The sequence below is a fragment of the Cygnus olor genome, chromosome 17 (genome assembly GCF_009769625.2).
Source record: "Cygnus olor isolate bCygOlo1 chromosome 17, bCygOlo1.pri.v2, whole genome shotgun sequence".
Lineage (NCBI taxonomy): Eukaryota > Metazoa > Chordata > Aves > Anseriformes > Anatidae > Cygnus > Cygnus olor.
Window position 1 is genome coordinate 12,082,121 of NC_049185.1, and position 16,461 is coordinate 12,098,581.

The 16,461-nt window shown below is 43.4% G+C and overlaps 2 protein-coding genes across 17 annotated transcripts in view; both read left to right on the forward strand.

The window, feature by feature from the left end:
• MPHOSPH9 (M-phase phosphoprotein 9) overlaps positions 1-8,206 on the forward strand; it is a 28,272-nt gene extending 20,066 nt beyond the window's left edge. For all 3 annotated transcript variants that reach the window (XM_040577185.1, XM_040577187.1, XM_040577186.1), the window contains 9 exons: positions 458-559; positions 1,223-1,360; positions 2,058-2,233; positions 3,010-3,174; positions 3,512-3,632; positions 4,427-4,530; positions 5,403-5,614; positions 6,160-6,228; positions 6,849-8,206. In XM_040577185.1, the coding sequence (XP_040433119.1) occupies positions 458-559; positions 1,223-1,360; positions 2,058-2,233; positions 3,010-3,174; positions 3,512-3,632; positions 4,427-4,530; positions 5,403-5,614; positions 6,160-6,228; positions 6,849-6,950 (1,189 nt within the window). In that variant the 3' untranslated portion in view covers positions 6,951-8,206. The remainder of the gene's footprint in view (positions 1-457; positions 560-1,222; positions 1,361-2,057; positions 2,234-3,009; positions 3,175-3,511; positions 3,633-4,426; positions 4,531-5,402; positions 5,615-6,159; positions 6,229-6,848) is intronic.
• A 1,937-nt stretch (positions 8,207-10,143) lies between these two features.
• The window catches only part of PITPNM2 (phosphatidylinositol transfer protein membrane associated 2), a 136,020-nt gene continuing 129,702 nt past the window's right edge, over positions 10,144-16,461 (forward strand). For 8 of the 14 annotated variants that reach the window (XM_040577523.1, XM_040577533.1, XM_040577526.1 and 5 more), the window contains exon 1: positions 10,198-10,576. The gene's annotated coding sequence lies outside the window, so the exon portion shown is untranslated. Of the gene's footprint in view, positions 10,577-16,461 lie in introns of all 14 variants that reach the window. The other 6 variants (XM_040577528.1, XM_040577540.1, XM_040577539.1 and 3 more) reach the window with 4 other exon arrangements.

Sequence of the window (16,461 nt, forward strand, 5' to 3'; positions counted from 1 at the left end):
ACCCTGACTTTCTATCCTCCGAGCAAGGAGTGCCTAAAATTGTGTTGCACTGAAGATGTGGACTGCATGAGCAGCAGATTGGTCGTTACCTGAGTGACACACATGAGAAGGAGCCACCCACTAAAATCAGAGTCAGGGAGTCCTTTGTGTAGATTCCTCATTTCAGGGAGGAAAAACATTTGTTTACCCCTCCCAAAACCCCTAGGAGTTGAACGCTTTGATCCACAGCAATATCTCCTGGTCTTGTCTTTCTAGCTAGGTCACCGAACTTATTTGACTTAGAATACAAACACATATTTATCTACGTATTTATGGATAGATAGAAATCTCGTAGTTACTCTTGTTCTTCTGCTCTACTCAGGATATCTGAATAAAAATGAGTAAACTCCAGGAAATATGATGTCTCTTTATATATTCTAAATCATCTTATTATGCATCTTTGCTACTTCTACATTAGGACAATTTCAAAACTTGAAGCTCAGCTCAAGCAGGTAGAACATGAAAATATGTTGAAACTTCGCCATATTACTGAAAGTCGTTTAAGAACCTCTTGTGCCAAGTAAGTGAATATTCCAGTAATGTGAAAACAGGTCATGTGCTTTAGAATACTTTTAATGTGTTTTGGGTAACAATGGATAAAGATGTCAGCCCATACGCTAAACTGGATTAAACACATGTGATGTAATCCCAAGCCTTCGTATGCCAAGAAATTATTAAAAAGATAAAAATCAGATAATGCATGTGTTATTTGGCAGACTGTCTCTAGTCTTCCTACATGAAGGTTGGTCTCAGTTGCTAAGATGAATAGAGATCTCCATGCTGAGCAAAGATCTTGGGAATAAAATCTAATAGTCCAATTAGACATTAGAAGTTTTCTTTGTGCCCTTATGTCTTTGATTTAGGAGGCTGATTACTGCTTTTTATTTTTCTAACTGTAGTTTGTACAGGTATCCTGTGAGTAGTGTGGAAGTTCAGTTATAATGCATACTCCAGTGTGGATTGTGAATGTATGTTAAGGACATAAGAAGTTGGTCTCTTTTCTGTTTTGGTGCTTCCATGTCTTAAAGACCTGAAAAGCTGCTTTTTTTCTACAGTATTTACAAAGTTATCGTATATTTGTTATTTGTTTCTAAGTAGAACAAATAAATAATATTATTTTATTCTTTTTTTAAAAAAAAAATCAAAACCATTCATAATTCAGAATTTTTTTTTGTTCCCACAGCAAGTTGGCAACACCTGATGTCAGCAGGCGAAAGTGGCTGATACCAGGAGCAGAGTATTCAATCTTCACTGGCCAGCCCTTGGAAGTCCAGGAAAGCCCGAAAGACAACAGACTAGAAGAAACCTATATTCCTTCAAGGTGAGCTGGTTTCCTTCAGTCTCCACTGTGATGTGAAGTTGAACAATTCTAAAACATAATTTTATTGAAAATAAACCAGATTCATATTTCCAGATTTTGCGGATGCTAAGTAGAGTTCTAAAACATGTCTCGGTGTTATAGATGCTAAACCATCCCTGAAAAGCAAAACAACCTTCTTTCTAGTATGAAGGAACCTGGTATGAAAGAAACAGCTGTAGCCTTCAGTACCTTCCTTGAAATATCAGAAGGCTTTAACTGCATCTTGTGCTGCTGCCTTTATGCTCTCCATGTTTGTGTCCAATTCTACTCTGAGCCTGGACACAAAGAAGTGCTCTGTTGTATATGACGTGAGCTGATGTGCTTGGCTGCAACTTGCTGCTAGTGTGAAGCTTCAGGTGTAGTTTCATTTCTCGGTAGTTTACCTTCTTCCTCAGAAGTTTCTAAAACCTCTGTCGGTATGTATTTACTTTCAAGAAGATGTCAAATTATCAAGCTTAACTCATATTTTGGATTCTTGGATTGGCTGTAATACGATCATCTGAGGTTCTTGGCTGAAATTAAGAACAACTCTAAAAATCTTGCTTCGGCAACTGTAAAGCTCAAAATAAATTTCTCCCAGTTTTTCTGTTCAGCTTGCTTTTGGATTGCTGAAATAAAGCTGGAAAATTTTATCTTTCTTCCTGCTCCTTTCTTTAAGGCACCATTCTCCTCCTGAAAAGGACTCCTCACAAGAAGACTCTTCAACAAACACAATTGAAAAGAAGGAAAATGGGATGTCAGAAGCACCAATTATAAAAGCCTTTAAAGAACTTGAAGAAGGAAAAGCGTTTAAAGATTGGGGTACACAGACAGAAAAAGAAGACACGTCAGCTAGTAATTTTATTTATTTATTTTTATATTCCTAAACTTGTCTTTATGGGCCTTTCTTTGTTTGCATGTCTTTTGGTTTTGTTCTCACCATGAAGGCCCATCCGTCTTCAGTGATGGGGTGAAATGAATGTGGTTTTTAGCATGCAGATTTCTGAAGTTTTCCTAAGAAAATTCAAAATGATACAGCTAAAGGACTTGTTTAAAATAGAAGGAATGCAAAGGTTGCTGTTAGGTCTCAAGCTAGAGAGTAGTTGATGTCCTTTTTCTAAGAATAACGTAGTATTTATAAACAGTTAATGGAGCCCTAACAGAGTTCTGGCTGGCTCTAAATCCATTTTAGTTTTGTTCCCATAGTGCTGTATCAGAATGTTATTATGAAAGCTGGCATATGTATTGTGGAACTGCACTGAGACATTCTAATAATGTTGATTTGGGAAGCCTTGGAGTTACAAAACATCGAGTCATTCTTAAATGCTTATGGTCTCGGTTCAGGCGGGTACTCCAGCCTTCCTAACCAAAAGAAGCTTTTGTCCTGCTTTTCGTTGTCTGTTATTTAACATCATATGTCCCTCGTGCTGCAAAGCACCCTTTTTCATAAGTTAGGAAAACTATCAGTTTCATGAATATGATGGGCAGGAAATGAGTCTTAAGTAAAACAGCACAAATGTTTGCACGAGGCAGTCTAAGTGCAGTTGTAAAAGCTGAGTACAAGAGAACATTTGTGAGCTCTTGTATCCAAAAAGTATTGATTAATGTAGTCGCTTTTTATTTTTAATTAGAAACAACAACTCGACGTCAAACAGTTGGATTTGTTGAAACTTCTTGTGTTGCTAACCTATCCCCAGAGAAAGGTAAAGACCAACACAGACCAAAACGGTACAGCTCCCCTTGTGGCCAGAGGTCATCATCCCTTCCTCCTTCAAACAGGAAATCGAATACTCCAAGTAAGTGCTTTCCTGAAGTTTGGGTCATGTTTTTTGCACACACACCCACGCACACAAGTGAAGGTATATAAATAATGGAAGGTTGCTCTAGAAAAAAGAAAAATAAAAGTATGATTTCTGCATTATTCTAGTAGACAATGTGGAAAAAAAAAGCTCTAAAATCATAGAAAACACAAGAATTTAATTTTTCTGTATTGTGATGACCTTTTCATATAATTTAAATAAACATAGACAGCTTTGAAAAGCATCCTTTAAAGATGTAAACATAAGATCACGTGAATGGGAAACACTGAGCAGGGAGAATTTTAGGTACTTGAATGTACTTTGTCTCTCACAGCAAGACGAGAGATAATGTTGGCGCCAGTGTCTGTGACGTACAGCCCCAAACGATCTCCAAAAGAAAACCTCTCTCCTGGATTTAGCCATTTGCTTAGCAAAAATGAAAACACGGTGACAAGGTATGAATTTTGTGAATACAATTGTGTTCTGACGATTGTAATAGCAGCAGTATGTTTATGCAGGCTTAATACTGTTCCTGCTGGTTTTTGTTCATTTAAAAAGTTGTGGAAAATCTGAGTCATGTGAAGATTTCTAAACATAAAGCTAAGTTTTACTTCTTAAAACATGGCGAGAAAAATCTGGAATGATTTCTGTAACTTAGCATTTACCAAGGAGAGGTGTTGTGTTTATTGTTACATATCTTGCAATGACATTGATCGGTGACAAAAAGGTTATAACAGAATTGTTTTGTGGAGTAAGTCCAGATTTACAGGCAGCTTATCACGAAATGTAAATAAAAGTTGAAAATAGTATCTACTATTGCGTCATTTATAAGCATATTAGAAGATGCATAAGCTGAATTTTGTGGTAACCGGGCTACATAATATGGTTTCTGTAGAGGTCTTTGCTTGGCAAAGCTTGTAGAGTTTTAGAGAGCAAGCTTAGCTGCAAGATTAAAGTATAGGACACGTGTGAGGAAGAAGAAATGTGTAGCACCACTCTGGTTTTTGAGAATGACTGTGTGGGAGCTGAGTATGTTCAGGAGTGATGGTTTGGCCTATTCCAGAAGAAAGACACATGAATGAAGCATTTTGGTATACGCAGTTGGGAGTGTGTTGGGATATGGTACTACTATGGAAATTGTTTTATAAACAATTAGTTTATTTCCTACCTTTAACTGTCTGGGCTAAATACTGCATCAGTTGATGAATTATTTCTAGCGAGTAGCTGTTGTGTGCTTCTCATTCTGTAGATTTGACATACTTCTAGATGACCTGGAAACTGGTCCTGCCTCTACTTTACAGCACAATAATCCAAGAAAAAGGCTCCAGTTTCTCTCACTAGATGATACAGAAGGTAATCCTCCAAAGTAGGGGAAAATGTTTCTTTGTACTTTTTTTTTTGAGTTTATAAAATGTACTTTATCTCCCAACAGAAACATTTTTACCATAATTTCTTCCACATTGGTAACAGCTGTTTAAATAGAAAGCTGACATGTTAGTCTATGAGGTTCAATTTCCAAAAATCATCTCTATCTTGTCTTATTACTGTAGATTGAGAAATACCATTCATACAGGATTTTATTTTTATGTATATGCGTGTGTGCACAAACGCAACAGAAAAACAAAAATAATTAAATTGAGAAAGAAGGGCAATATGTTTCCCTATGCTTAACTCAGTTATGCAATGCATATCTTACTAGAGTCTATATTAAGATGTACATACTCAGTCAAACTAATAAAATTCCTATCTGTAATGCAATGTTTAGTAACAGAAAGAGTAAATATAATAAAGCCAGTTGTTTAAAATTTTTTTGAAATGATTGATTGAACCAAATCTTTCTAATTTTCTAATTCTTGTCACAATGTTCTGCTTTTGTTTTTATTAATGTAATTATTTAGATGGGTGTTTTCATGACAGCTAGTCTACATGGTGATATTTAGAAATGTTGTACCAGTAATTCTTAATGAGCACAATACATTAATCCGTTTGTTAACAAAAAAAATATGCTGTTTTATAAAGATCGCTGAAAGATGACCCATCCAAATGTTTTGCATTCTTCTGGGAAGTTTGCTTAAGGCAAGCAAATGAGGCTTTGCTACTTCCTATCATTTTATATACCTCCAAGATCACGCTGCTATTCTTGTTGTTTTTTTTTTTTTTCTATCCTACCTAATAATTTAATAGACAATTACAAAACAAATAAAAGAGCCATGTTTTGTTGATAGGAAGGCAGCATTCAGGTGTCAGACATGGCTCTTGTGCTGAATCCGTCAATATTGGAATGAAGAAGGCAACAGCATGGGATGAGAGGAGCGTAGCGCAGAACTATGAGCCATTGCTGTCACCTTGTGAGGGAGACTTCAAGTATGCACCGAGGATTAAGACTCTGGCTGAAACGGAGAGGCTTTTTGATGAGCTGACTCAAGAAAAGCAACAGGCAAAGATGATTTTTTATTTTAAAGTTGTGACTAAACATAGTTACTGTATGAGAGGTGAGGGGTATAGCTGTATAACCTATCCCACGCATGGCTGAAGTTCACGTGTAATTTCCATCGTTAATGTAGGAATGTGCCATTATCTTTCCCTGCTCTGCTTCTGACACTACAGTCCTTTCCTGTTCCTAATTTTGTTAAAGGAGAGTCATTTTAACATGAACACAGTGTGGATGGAAGGGTTGGAGTAAACTTACTTTCTTCGTTAATGGACAGTGGCTTAACTCAGCCTTTCGAACAAGGAAGGTTATTTTGGCAACTAAGAGCGCTCTCTTCAAACTGCTCCTTGAGTGTCTACTTATACGATTAACTTTTGTATTAGTTTGGTGTGGCATTGTGTTATGGTAACATAAGTTGTTGTTTAAGAACAGTATTGGACATGTATCTGTAGCCTATGTACCTCACCCCTCTCTCTCTGTAAGATTAGTTAGGAAGGAATATATTGGCTCTTGAAGCTCTAATTTACATCTGAAATATTTTCTGTTACTAGATTGAGGCTGCATTGAGTCGAATTCCTTGTTCTGCTGGAAGAATGACTTTGCAAGCAAGATTAAATCAGGTGCAAAAACTTTTACCTACAACTGTTCTCTTCAGTTGCTCTTCCACAATTTGAGGATACCTAGTTTACATGAAAGTTCAAATTTTGAAATCGATATAAGTGCAATTACTATGGAAATTACTATTCCACTGAGAGTTGTTCCTGAATATGGCTGAATTGTGAATCTGTTTAAAATGCTGTGTCTAGACTTTAAAGCATTAAAAGATAAAGGGGAATTTACCTCAATTTAATCATAAACACACTCTGAATTATCTTGTAAAAGGTGTAAGTTTGTGATTTATGACAATAATTCAAAAAATAATAGTTATATGTTTATATAATATTTTTATTGGTCTGACTCGGAATGCCCAAGCCAAGAAAAAAAGGGAATGGGAGCAGAAGGAAAAGAAAAAAGTCAACAACCCACAAATACACACACATTAAAAAAAAAAATATGATAAATCTACAGGTCTGGCTCTAGTTTTTGGATGCTAACAGAATATGCTAACGATATATCAGAAAGGATTCTAGCTGAATGTAGGAATAACAGTAGTTTATTCATTTTAGAAGGATCACTGGATTTTTGTTGTACGTTATTAAATCCTTTTTTTTTTTTTCCCTTTCTTTTCTTTAACTGTTAGGAAGCCCTGGAAGATCGCTTGGAAAGGATTAACAGGGATTTGGGATCAATACGCATGACTCTGAAAAGATTTCATGTTTTACGTACCTCTGCAAATCTTTGACAATTCACTCTTGAATTCAAATAAGCTTTTTTTTGCACTAATATATAATTATGCACTCAGTAAATGCAGAATTGTTTTGTATTTTTATAAACCCTAAATAGTAGTTTTACAACTATGTTACCCTTTACACACAGCAATATTTTGTACTTCAAACAGCCGCCTATATTTTAAACATATTTTTGTTACTGTTGAGGAATCGATGTTTATCCTGTATTGTAATATTTTTAGAAATATTAATTATTTTTAAATAATGATATTCAGTGTATAATAAGAAGAAACTAAAAGGCAGCTTGTTTTTGGAAAATGACCGTGTTATCTTTTTTGCACTTCATTTTCCTCACCATTTTATAAATATCTATGCTATGTTGTAAATATAGCTAATAGTAAATTTTGAATTTTCATACAAAAGGCAACATGAATTACCAGTGTTAGATAACCACTGCTGTATAGTAAATCCTTTTAATTTAAGTCTTATAACTTGGATATTTTTCATTGTGACAAAAAACTGTGAGGAATACTTTCATTATGGCTGGTTGGCTGCAAATTGGTATATGTTTTGCTGGTTTGGCCGCCTCTGGCTATGTTTGTAAAATACTGCTCTAAATTATTTGGTGTCTCCCAACAGTTCAGGGAGTAATACTTTGATATCACGAGGACCGGGATTAATGAGACTGACAGCGGCCAGCTTGTCTCCCAATGAGCAGCTCAACTCCAGCCGACACCCCAGGACCTGTAGCTACCCAGCCGAAGCTCCTGTTTTAATATGCTAGTTAGGGGTTTTGTGCCACGCCAGTGTTCTGACCGCAGTTATAAGCACGCATTTCCAAATGAAATCCAAGCTATTTTTGTGAACATACATGCATTTTTCTTGGTGAAAAATATGTACTTGCTAGTTGGCATGTTGTTGAATTACTGTTCAACATTGATATTTTCGTTTGCATTTTAATATTAAATAAATGTTTAATTAGATTCTTTCCTCTAGCCCAAGAACAATAATAGGTTCTGGGATATTACATCAGCGATAATGTAGGTTTTAATCATATTGTGTGTTTCAAATTCTGTCCTTGTTCAAGATGTTTAGCCACCAATTATGTGATTATTTTGCAGTGGAAAGGCCAGAATAGCTGTCATAAAGGAAGCTTGTGAAGGTCTGTTTCTAAAATTAGAGTGCTTTTGTTTTAAGATATTTAATGAAGAACTGTCCTACCCATGCACAGTCTTTTTATTTTTTTTATATAAAGTGTTTTGTGCCTCCACTTCTGCCATGTGGGTTGCTTTTAATATAAGATTAGAATTGGTGAGAAATCAAGGATGCTAATTACTCATTTTCGCTTTTACTCTAAAATGTTGAAATTGGGCCTGAATGCTTGGAGATGACTTGCTTGAATATACTTCCTGGCTACATCAATAGATTCAGAATTTTCATGGTATTTCATATTCTTAATTAACATTTTCCCTCAAAAGAGGGATTGAGGGAGGGAAAAAAAAAAAAAAGAACATTGACTTCCCAGTGCAACTCCAGTATTTAGCTGAACAAGTTTTTTCCACCATTTTAAATTATTAACAGGCAGAATTTAGAAGTATCCTTCAAAAGCAGCATTCAGCAAGCAGCATTTTTCACAAGGAATCCAGCACTAGAAAACTTAACGTGGGTCTATTAATGGTCTTGTTCTTTCATGAGCACTGCAGCAAAACCAAACAGAACTTCCCTGACAAGCATTTGAAACAAGCAGGTAAATTGGTTCAGCCCTTTCACTGCCTTTTCCTTATAACCTCCCTTTACTTTCACTCCATTCTCTCCAGTGCTATTCATATTCATGTACTTTTTTATTACATCCAGAAAACTGAAGTGTGAGTCAGAATTTATTTTTTAATCAAAAGTCCTCCTCCATCTGTTGGAGCTCTTTAGGCTATTTCTGTTCTATTATAACACTGAAGGGAAAAAATAATATCTAAGTGTTGCTCTTCGTAAACTTCTAGGACAACCTTTTCAAATAAATGTCTGGCTTAGGGTGACCTGTTTCAGTATGGTGCCTTCAGCCTGATTCTTCAGAGGGGCAGAGAATCTGCAGTTCCAGATTAAATCAGTGGGAGGCCTGAATGCTTAGTGCTTCTGAAAATCAGACCTGAAGCGTTAAAAAAAAAAAAAAAAAAAAGTGGGGCACGTTTGGGAAATATGACTGCACTTGCTGTGCACTCTTCTGGATAATGTCTTTTTAAATTTTTAAATTTTAAGCCCTTTCAAAATTCTTTGCCTGAACACAAACATATTGTCTCTTTCCATAGCTGAGGACAAATAAGGCCTAGAGAAGCAGAAACTTAGGCTTCTTCTGAGCAGGACTTTAATGGTCTTCCTCTTGCATTCTTCCATCTGGCACCTGTCAGCTATGTAGACATTCATCACCTCTTTGACCCTACTAGGTTTTGCTCAGATCTCCAGCTTTTCTTAGTCTCAGACTGACCTTGCGAGACCCTCCCGTGCATAGTTTCTCTGTGATGAGAGTTGCAGGAGTAGTAACGTTTATTGAGATTTAACTGTTGGAAAACAGTCTCTTTATTTGTCCCCTTCTATAGAAAACAAACAAACAAAAAGTCTCTATACCATTGATAGCTTTAGTTATGGTCTGCATTTCACTGGGAACTTTATCTCTTAATAAATAAAAAGTGACTAGATTTTACAGCAGCAATGCAGGTAGTCCTTACAAAAGAGATGATGCTTAGTGAGTACGGTATGTTGAGCACCCAGGAGCATCGGTAACCTCCAGGGATGGGACCTGAGACGGAGCAGCTGGGGGAGCAGGTCCCGATGAGATGTGTGCAAGTCCTTGAGGCTGAGGCCAAAGCACGGAGCTGACGGCAGCTGTGCAGCTCCCGTGAGGCTGGTGAGTTTGGAATTACCCAGCATTTACCAACGGGCTGCTTGCTGATAATAATTTGCAGCTGCAGCAGGGAGGAGAAGCGATGCACCCTTAAACAAACAAAAGCAGACAACTGACAACAGTTTAAAAGTTAAAACAGCCCATTTTGCTGTTGTTTCTCCGAGACTTCCGAATGCAAGAAATTGTTGAAACCGTGATTTCCCCCCCGGATTTTGGAGGGAGCGAAGCCTCAGGTGTAACGCCGTCTCCCCCAGGCCGGAGGGCCGCGTTCCTGGGCTTCCCCCCCCACCCCGCCTCCACCGCCCGGCCCCGGCGGAGCGGGGCGAGCCGCGGCCGGCAGGCGGCGCCCCCCCCTCAGCCGCCCGCCGTGCGGGAGCTCCGGCCCGCCGAAGGAAGTGGCGGCTCCCCGCGGCGGTGGGCACGGCTCGGGCTGGGGAATAAAACCGTGCGGCAGGAGCAGGGGCAGGGGCTGGGGCAGCGGCGGTGCGCTGAGGCTTTTCGCCTTCCCCGCTGCTTTCCCCGCCCCGCAGCGCCGAGCTGCGGCAGCCCGCCCGCCTCTCTCCCCCCCGCAGCTCCCGGCGGGCGAGGGAGCGAGCGAGCGAGGAGCCGCCGCCGCCGCCTGCTCCCGGCCCACCCTCGCCGGGGGATTATGCCAGCGGAGCGCCGGCATGTCGGCACGCAGCGACTCGTAGGAAGCCGCCGAGCCGCGGCGGCATCGGCAGCGGGAACCGCGGCCGGGAGCAGCCGGTGCGTGAGGAACCGGGGCTGGGGTGGGGGGGGAGGCGGCGGGGCGGGCACCGGCACCTGGCGGGCACCGGGGCCGTGCCTCGCTGCGGGAGGGGGGCTGGAACTGAGGGGAGGGCGAAGAGGGAAAGGCCGGGCCCGAGGGGCGGCTGCAGCCTCCCCCCGAGGGGCCGGGGCGGCTGGGCTCGGCTCGGCGGGCTCCTCCCCGGGGCCTCGGCGGGGCTGAGGCGGCCGGTGGAGGAACGGCCCCTGCGGGCCGCGGCGCCGGGGGGTGCCCGGCCGGTGGCTCCCGGGGGTGCCGCGGGGTCGGGGGGACGGGGATGGGCTGGGATGGGACGCGTTGGTCGTCTCCTGCGGTCAGCGGGATGCTTCGGCGGGGAAAGTTTCCCGAATATCGGAAGAAATGACAGGGGAGGGATGCGCCTGGCGCTGCAGCCATAGCAGCGCCGTGCCTCGGTTTTCAGTTATTTCACGTGAAATTGGGAAGCGAGCGTAACCTTGCTTGGACACGGCCCGCCGGTGCGTCAGTGCGGTTTGGTTGTGCCCCAGCCTTCCCCTCAGCACTGGCGGGGAGCAGACGCTGCTCTTCTCCTCAGTCCCCGGCCATGAACCCCCTGCCACGCTCGGCAGAGGGACACCCTCAGTGTGGGGTCGTGGGATCGTGGCCGCACAAAACTGCACTGGGTGTCAGGGCAGCCCTCAAGCACGCCAGGCATGAGGCCATAGCACGTGCTGTGAGGTGCTTCACTCTGGCTATGGCCCTCCTCATCCTGATTTCCCAGTTAGCACTTCTGGGTTTTGAATTTACCTGAATTTAGTTCTTGGCAAGGCACCGGGTGTTGTCAGGAAGGGTCAGGGTGGCGGCAGCAGCCCAAGAGTCCCTGAAGTATGTTGTGAGGAGAGGATGAAGGTGCTGCCTGTGCCTGTGGGGTCTGCCTCAGGAGAGCAGGGGCCAGACCTGCAGCAGCCGTGCAGGAGGAACACCTTTAAGATAGAGCCTGGGAAGATCCTCATGGGTTTTTGGGCCTTAGGCACCCCCGGTGAACTGCTGGGTGAGTGGCTGGGGACATCGGCCAGGCTCCTGAGGCAGTGTCCGCACCAGAGAGGGCGGGAGGGAGAGATTTTCCCTTCAGAACAAGCAGCGGTGCTGTTCTGTAGCCGGATGATGGGCTACAAGAAGAGATCCCTCTGCTGGGAGGCTGCTGGGCCTGGTGGTCCCTTGTTGCCTCTCCACCTGACAAAAAGGGCTCAACCTGATAAAAAGGGCCCAGTGTTGGTGCCCCTGAACAACCCTGGGCTTGGTTCTGAAGCGTTCATTGCTGCCCCGTGCCAGCAGACTACAGCATGAGCAATTCTAGCTCCCTGCCCAGCTGCAGGAGGGTTAATGTCACTTCCTTCACTTCCCCAACCCCTCTTGCTTCACTGAAGAAGCAGCAGAAGCACGGAGGAGCGTGCCGAGGTGCGGGTGCTGGGCTGCAACATTGTGAGCAGAGTCAGGAGCGAGGAGCCCATCTCCCGGTGCAGAGCAGTGCCCTGTGCAGTCAGCCACGCAACGCAGTCCGATCAACGTTTTGTGTTGAAATGCTGTGGTTGAGACAAAGTTTATTCGAATTGTGCATTTAAAAAGAAAAACCACACAAAAACAACTTCTTCCTTTGTTAATAACTGCTCTGAAGTAAGAACTTCCATCTTCTATGTGCTCTGGAAGCAGCAAAGTAGATAATATGATGCCAGAAAAAGTCTTAAGTCTTGAAGACATAATCTGCAAATGCTTGGCTCTGCACGGGACAATAGTTCAGTAGGGCAATGGTCACAGATCAGCTTTCACACAGGTATTGTGACTTAAATGGGCAGTGGTTTGGTCTTGTGTTGAAACATACATGGTTTGTAGGACTCCTTTTCGCATACCGATTCCCTCCCTGTGTCTAGTCTTTTTGCTTGCGCTGTATTTTTATCGTGTAGTTTATTTTTGTCGTGACTGTGTTGTGCCCCCAAGTAACACAAGAAGACTGACTGTGTCACAGAGTTCAGCGCTGGCTTCTGAGTGATTTTTTCCACTGTTGAGTAGGAGGCTGGTGTTTGTAGGACAGCCTTTCCTGTCCTTTGCAGACCTCGTGCCTGAGACGTTCGAGAGGTGGCTGCGTAGCTGGCTATTCTGACAGGTCACCAGCTCCTCGGCTTGGCCCTGGGTTGCTCGGTACCTGAAACGCCTCCTTGGGATACACAAAATCAAGAATGACCAAGCACGAAAACATGGTTGCAAACTTGCCCTAGCTTGCTGTTTTTCACAGGAATGCTGCTTTGTTGTCCTTGCGATATATTCTGCTTGTGGCAGCATCTCTGAGAGGGATGGGAAATGAGCAAGGGCTGAAAACGCCGCTTGTTGTGTTTCTTGCTTTTGATGGAGCTGACTTCTGGTAGGCTGTTAGATTTCATTAATCATATTTAAGTTTCTGTCACTAACTTTTAATTAAAAGCATGGTTGATATCACTTTAATGAATGTACGGATGTTAGCCATCTTCATGCATAAAAATGCGTTTTAATTCCCTTACTATTCCCTTTATGGCCCTTAGATGCTTTTGTTGCCATTTAAACAGCATACAGTAGCAGCTCTTTATCTTCTTAATATAACTTTTTCTTGCATCTGTGTTCAGGAAACAGTAATGGTTTGAGTAAACAAATTTCTGGTATACTTTAACAGTATTTTTAAGTAACTTGGCAGAAAGGGTCAAAAGTGATGCCTAAATAGGGAACTCCGAGGCTCTTGCTGACAGTAGCCTGAGATAACTCTGCTAAAATCATTAGTTACATGAGGTGGTGAGGAAAGCGAGAAGCCCTCGGTGCAGGATTTTTGCTTCTGGTGAGCTCAACAAGGAACTTTCCCCCAGATTATAACTTTTTATTAAAATATCCTTTCTATTTCGGGCTTGCTTCTGATGGTGCATTTCAATGCACTTGCTGCTTGTTGTGCATCTAACAGCCCAAGCGTTTATTGTGATTTACCATCTGGCATGTGGGAGTTTTATCTAACTTCTCATTTTAGTTGACAGCAACCAGTTTGGAAAGACCTTGTCCTGATTTTTTTATTTTTTTAAAGAAATTCTCAAAACTTATAACTGACAGTCGTGCTGAGGGGTTTTGAATTTAGATAGTCTCTCCTTATATTTTTTTTAAATTCAAAATTTGTTACTGCTTCTGCAAATTGGCCACAGAGCATCACATCCCTCATATAAAGAAGGTGCCTTCCATCAGTCCAAGCCAGCATTAATGTCCCCCTCACACCCAAATAAAAATCTTGCCATTCAGTTTTTTTCTTGGCAGCCTGACTAGAAAGCTTCGGAAAATGGCAAATGAAAGCTGCTGCTGACTCCTGGATGTCGCTTGACTCATGCCATTCTCGCTTATTCATGATAGCGACCAGTTCTAGGACAGGCACGATCCATTGAGAAACAATTCTTGGCAGTTTTTCTTCAGGCTTCTTCTACGAAAGACGTGCCTTGCTTTGAGAAGGGAGGAGGAATGAATATCGATTTCTTTATTTCTTTGATTTTAATTTTCTTAGAAACAAAAAGCAACATAAGAAAACCATGATTTTCTTAGTAGTCAATTTCTCTAAATGGTGAAGATATCTTCTAATTTAAATTTAAAGCTGGCTGATATAGATACGATGCAATTAATATTTCTGTTTATCCCCAAATTAGTGAGATATGTCTAAATTTAATTTTGAGCCCGAAAGCATCGTATATTCAACAATATTCTGTAGTATCCAAAGAGAATGGAAATGGAGTAATTGGAGGGTGAGGGGCGAGGAAGGGAATAAATAAAACACTTTATTTTTAACTTTGTTTCCTGGATGTTGGAGGAAATCCACACACCACAACATTGTGCTGGGGCTGAGGAGTCTGAGCGTGAGCTCACGCAGGACCTGAAAGGGAACGTGGCTTCTCTCTTGGTAGCGTCTGTGCCAAGAGTTCTGTGAAACTTTAAGTGAACAAAATAGGAACGTGTAAATATCATTTGTTAATGTAGGAACAGCAACGCAATTTAGCACGGAGCTAGCTCAGATCCTGTCACATCGGGGAGTTTCGGTCAGCGCAGTGCCAAGTCGGTACACAGGGCGCCTGAAGTCGTGAGTGATCGCGTGTTTTCTGCAGGTGAGGGCTTTTGCAGGTGTAACTGTGAACGATTTTTTTTAAATTAAAAAATAATAAGAGGAAAGTTTTCATTTATTTTTAATTTTAAATTAAAAGAACAGCGGGAGGAGACGCAGTCAGCATCCCCCGGAGTCCCCAGCACCTCGGTGCTGGCTCTGCAGCGAAGAATTCAGGAGCTGCACCGCGGCGCCTCTTCCCGAGCGGTCCAGCAGCGTCTCCACGTGCGGGCTGCAGCGCGCCAGGGATGGTGGCGAGGCTGCCGAAGGCTGCAGCCCGGCCGGGCGTGCTGGGGCTCAACGTAAGCTCGTTGGGGTCAGGGCTGCCGTGGGGCAGCACGCTGCCTGCAGCCGCACCGCAGAGGCTGGGAGGAAGGCGAACACCTCGGCTGATGCAGAGGCTGGGCAGAGCAGAGCTGTCAGGGCAGCAGCGTGGGCGGCCGAGCAGCCAATGTAACCCTTTGCGGCTGCTCTAAAGCTTCCCCCAGCCCAGTTAGTGCCTGAGGGCTCCACGGGAGATTTGTCGCCGGGTTTCTTAAGCATTTTTAAGCAGCCTCCAGGAGATCTCGCTCAGGTAGATCGGAAGGGCTTTACAGCATCCCGAAACCTGCATCCTTGCGGACCTCAGTGTTTTTCACGAAAAAAAAAAAAGAGTGCTGAATGCTCTGGGTAAGGAGGGCTCTGTGCGGGGTTTCGTCCCAACTCGGTTCTGTTTGCCAGGTGAGCACAGCGAGCAGGACCCTTACAGCTCCCCTCCGCAGCAAAGCGGACAAGCTGAGGCTGCAGAGCCTCCCTCAGCGCCACGAGGGAAAGGGATTCACCTCATCCTTTCTGTGCCTTCATGCAGCTCGGGTTCACGGGGGGCTTTCTCCTCGGGCTTCTTTCCCCACTTGGCACAGCCTGGCTGGGGCCAGGGCAAGCCAGTGGTGAGAGGGGGCATGGTGTCAGCTGGGCAGGCAGCTTCATCGCTGCCGTGGGTGCTCAGGAAAGGGAGCAGCGAGCGATCAGCTGAGAGTTTCCTGGTCCATCCTCACGGCAGCGGTTCTTGTGACGGCCCAGGACGTGAGCTGTGATTTGTTTGGATCTCCGGCACTTACGTAAGAAGCACCGAGCCCGGGACACCAATTCAGGCGTATTAGCTGACTTAACCCACGGAGCAATGACCTGAAGGCGTTCCTTGTTAACAGCAATAACTAATTTGGAAGGCGGGAATGTGTAATCACGTTGGCACGTCGAGTGCCTGGGCATATCTTGGTCGTTTGGGGTGAGGCCCTGTTATCTGCAGCTCCAGCAAAGTTTGGTATTTGCACGACTGTTAACCTGGCTGCATGGTGGGGCTGTAATTCCATTAGGTGCTTTAAAAGGCTGTGGAAGGATTCAGGCTCTTATAGCACAGCTGTGCTAAGCTGTAGTTCGGTTTCTCCTGGGTGTCTGGTCCAGGTTGGCCACGACAAATCTGCTGCGGGGCTCGGTGATTGCCCCCGGGGCTCCTGCAGCTGGTTTGGGACGGAGGCAGAGCGGTGGCGGCACCGGGAACCCCGAAGGGCCCTGGCTTCTCTGCGCAGGTAGGGACTGTCAGGCACTGGCTGCCTGCAGTGAGCAACCAAGGGTTTTGCTTATGCGTTTATATGTGGGCATGGGTGTAATTATGCTTTATGTGTCCAGTGCAGGGGGTGTAACTTCACTTGGGATTGTAATTTGGTTTACGATTGGTACTGTAACGTAGGTAACCTCCTC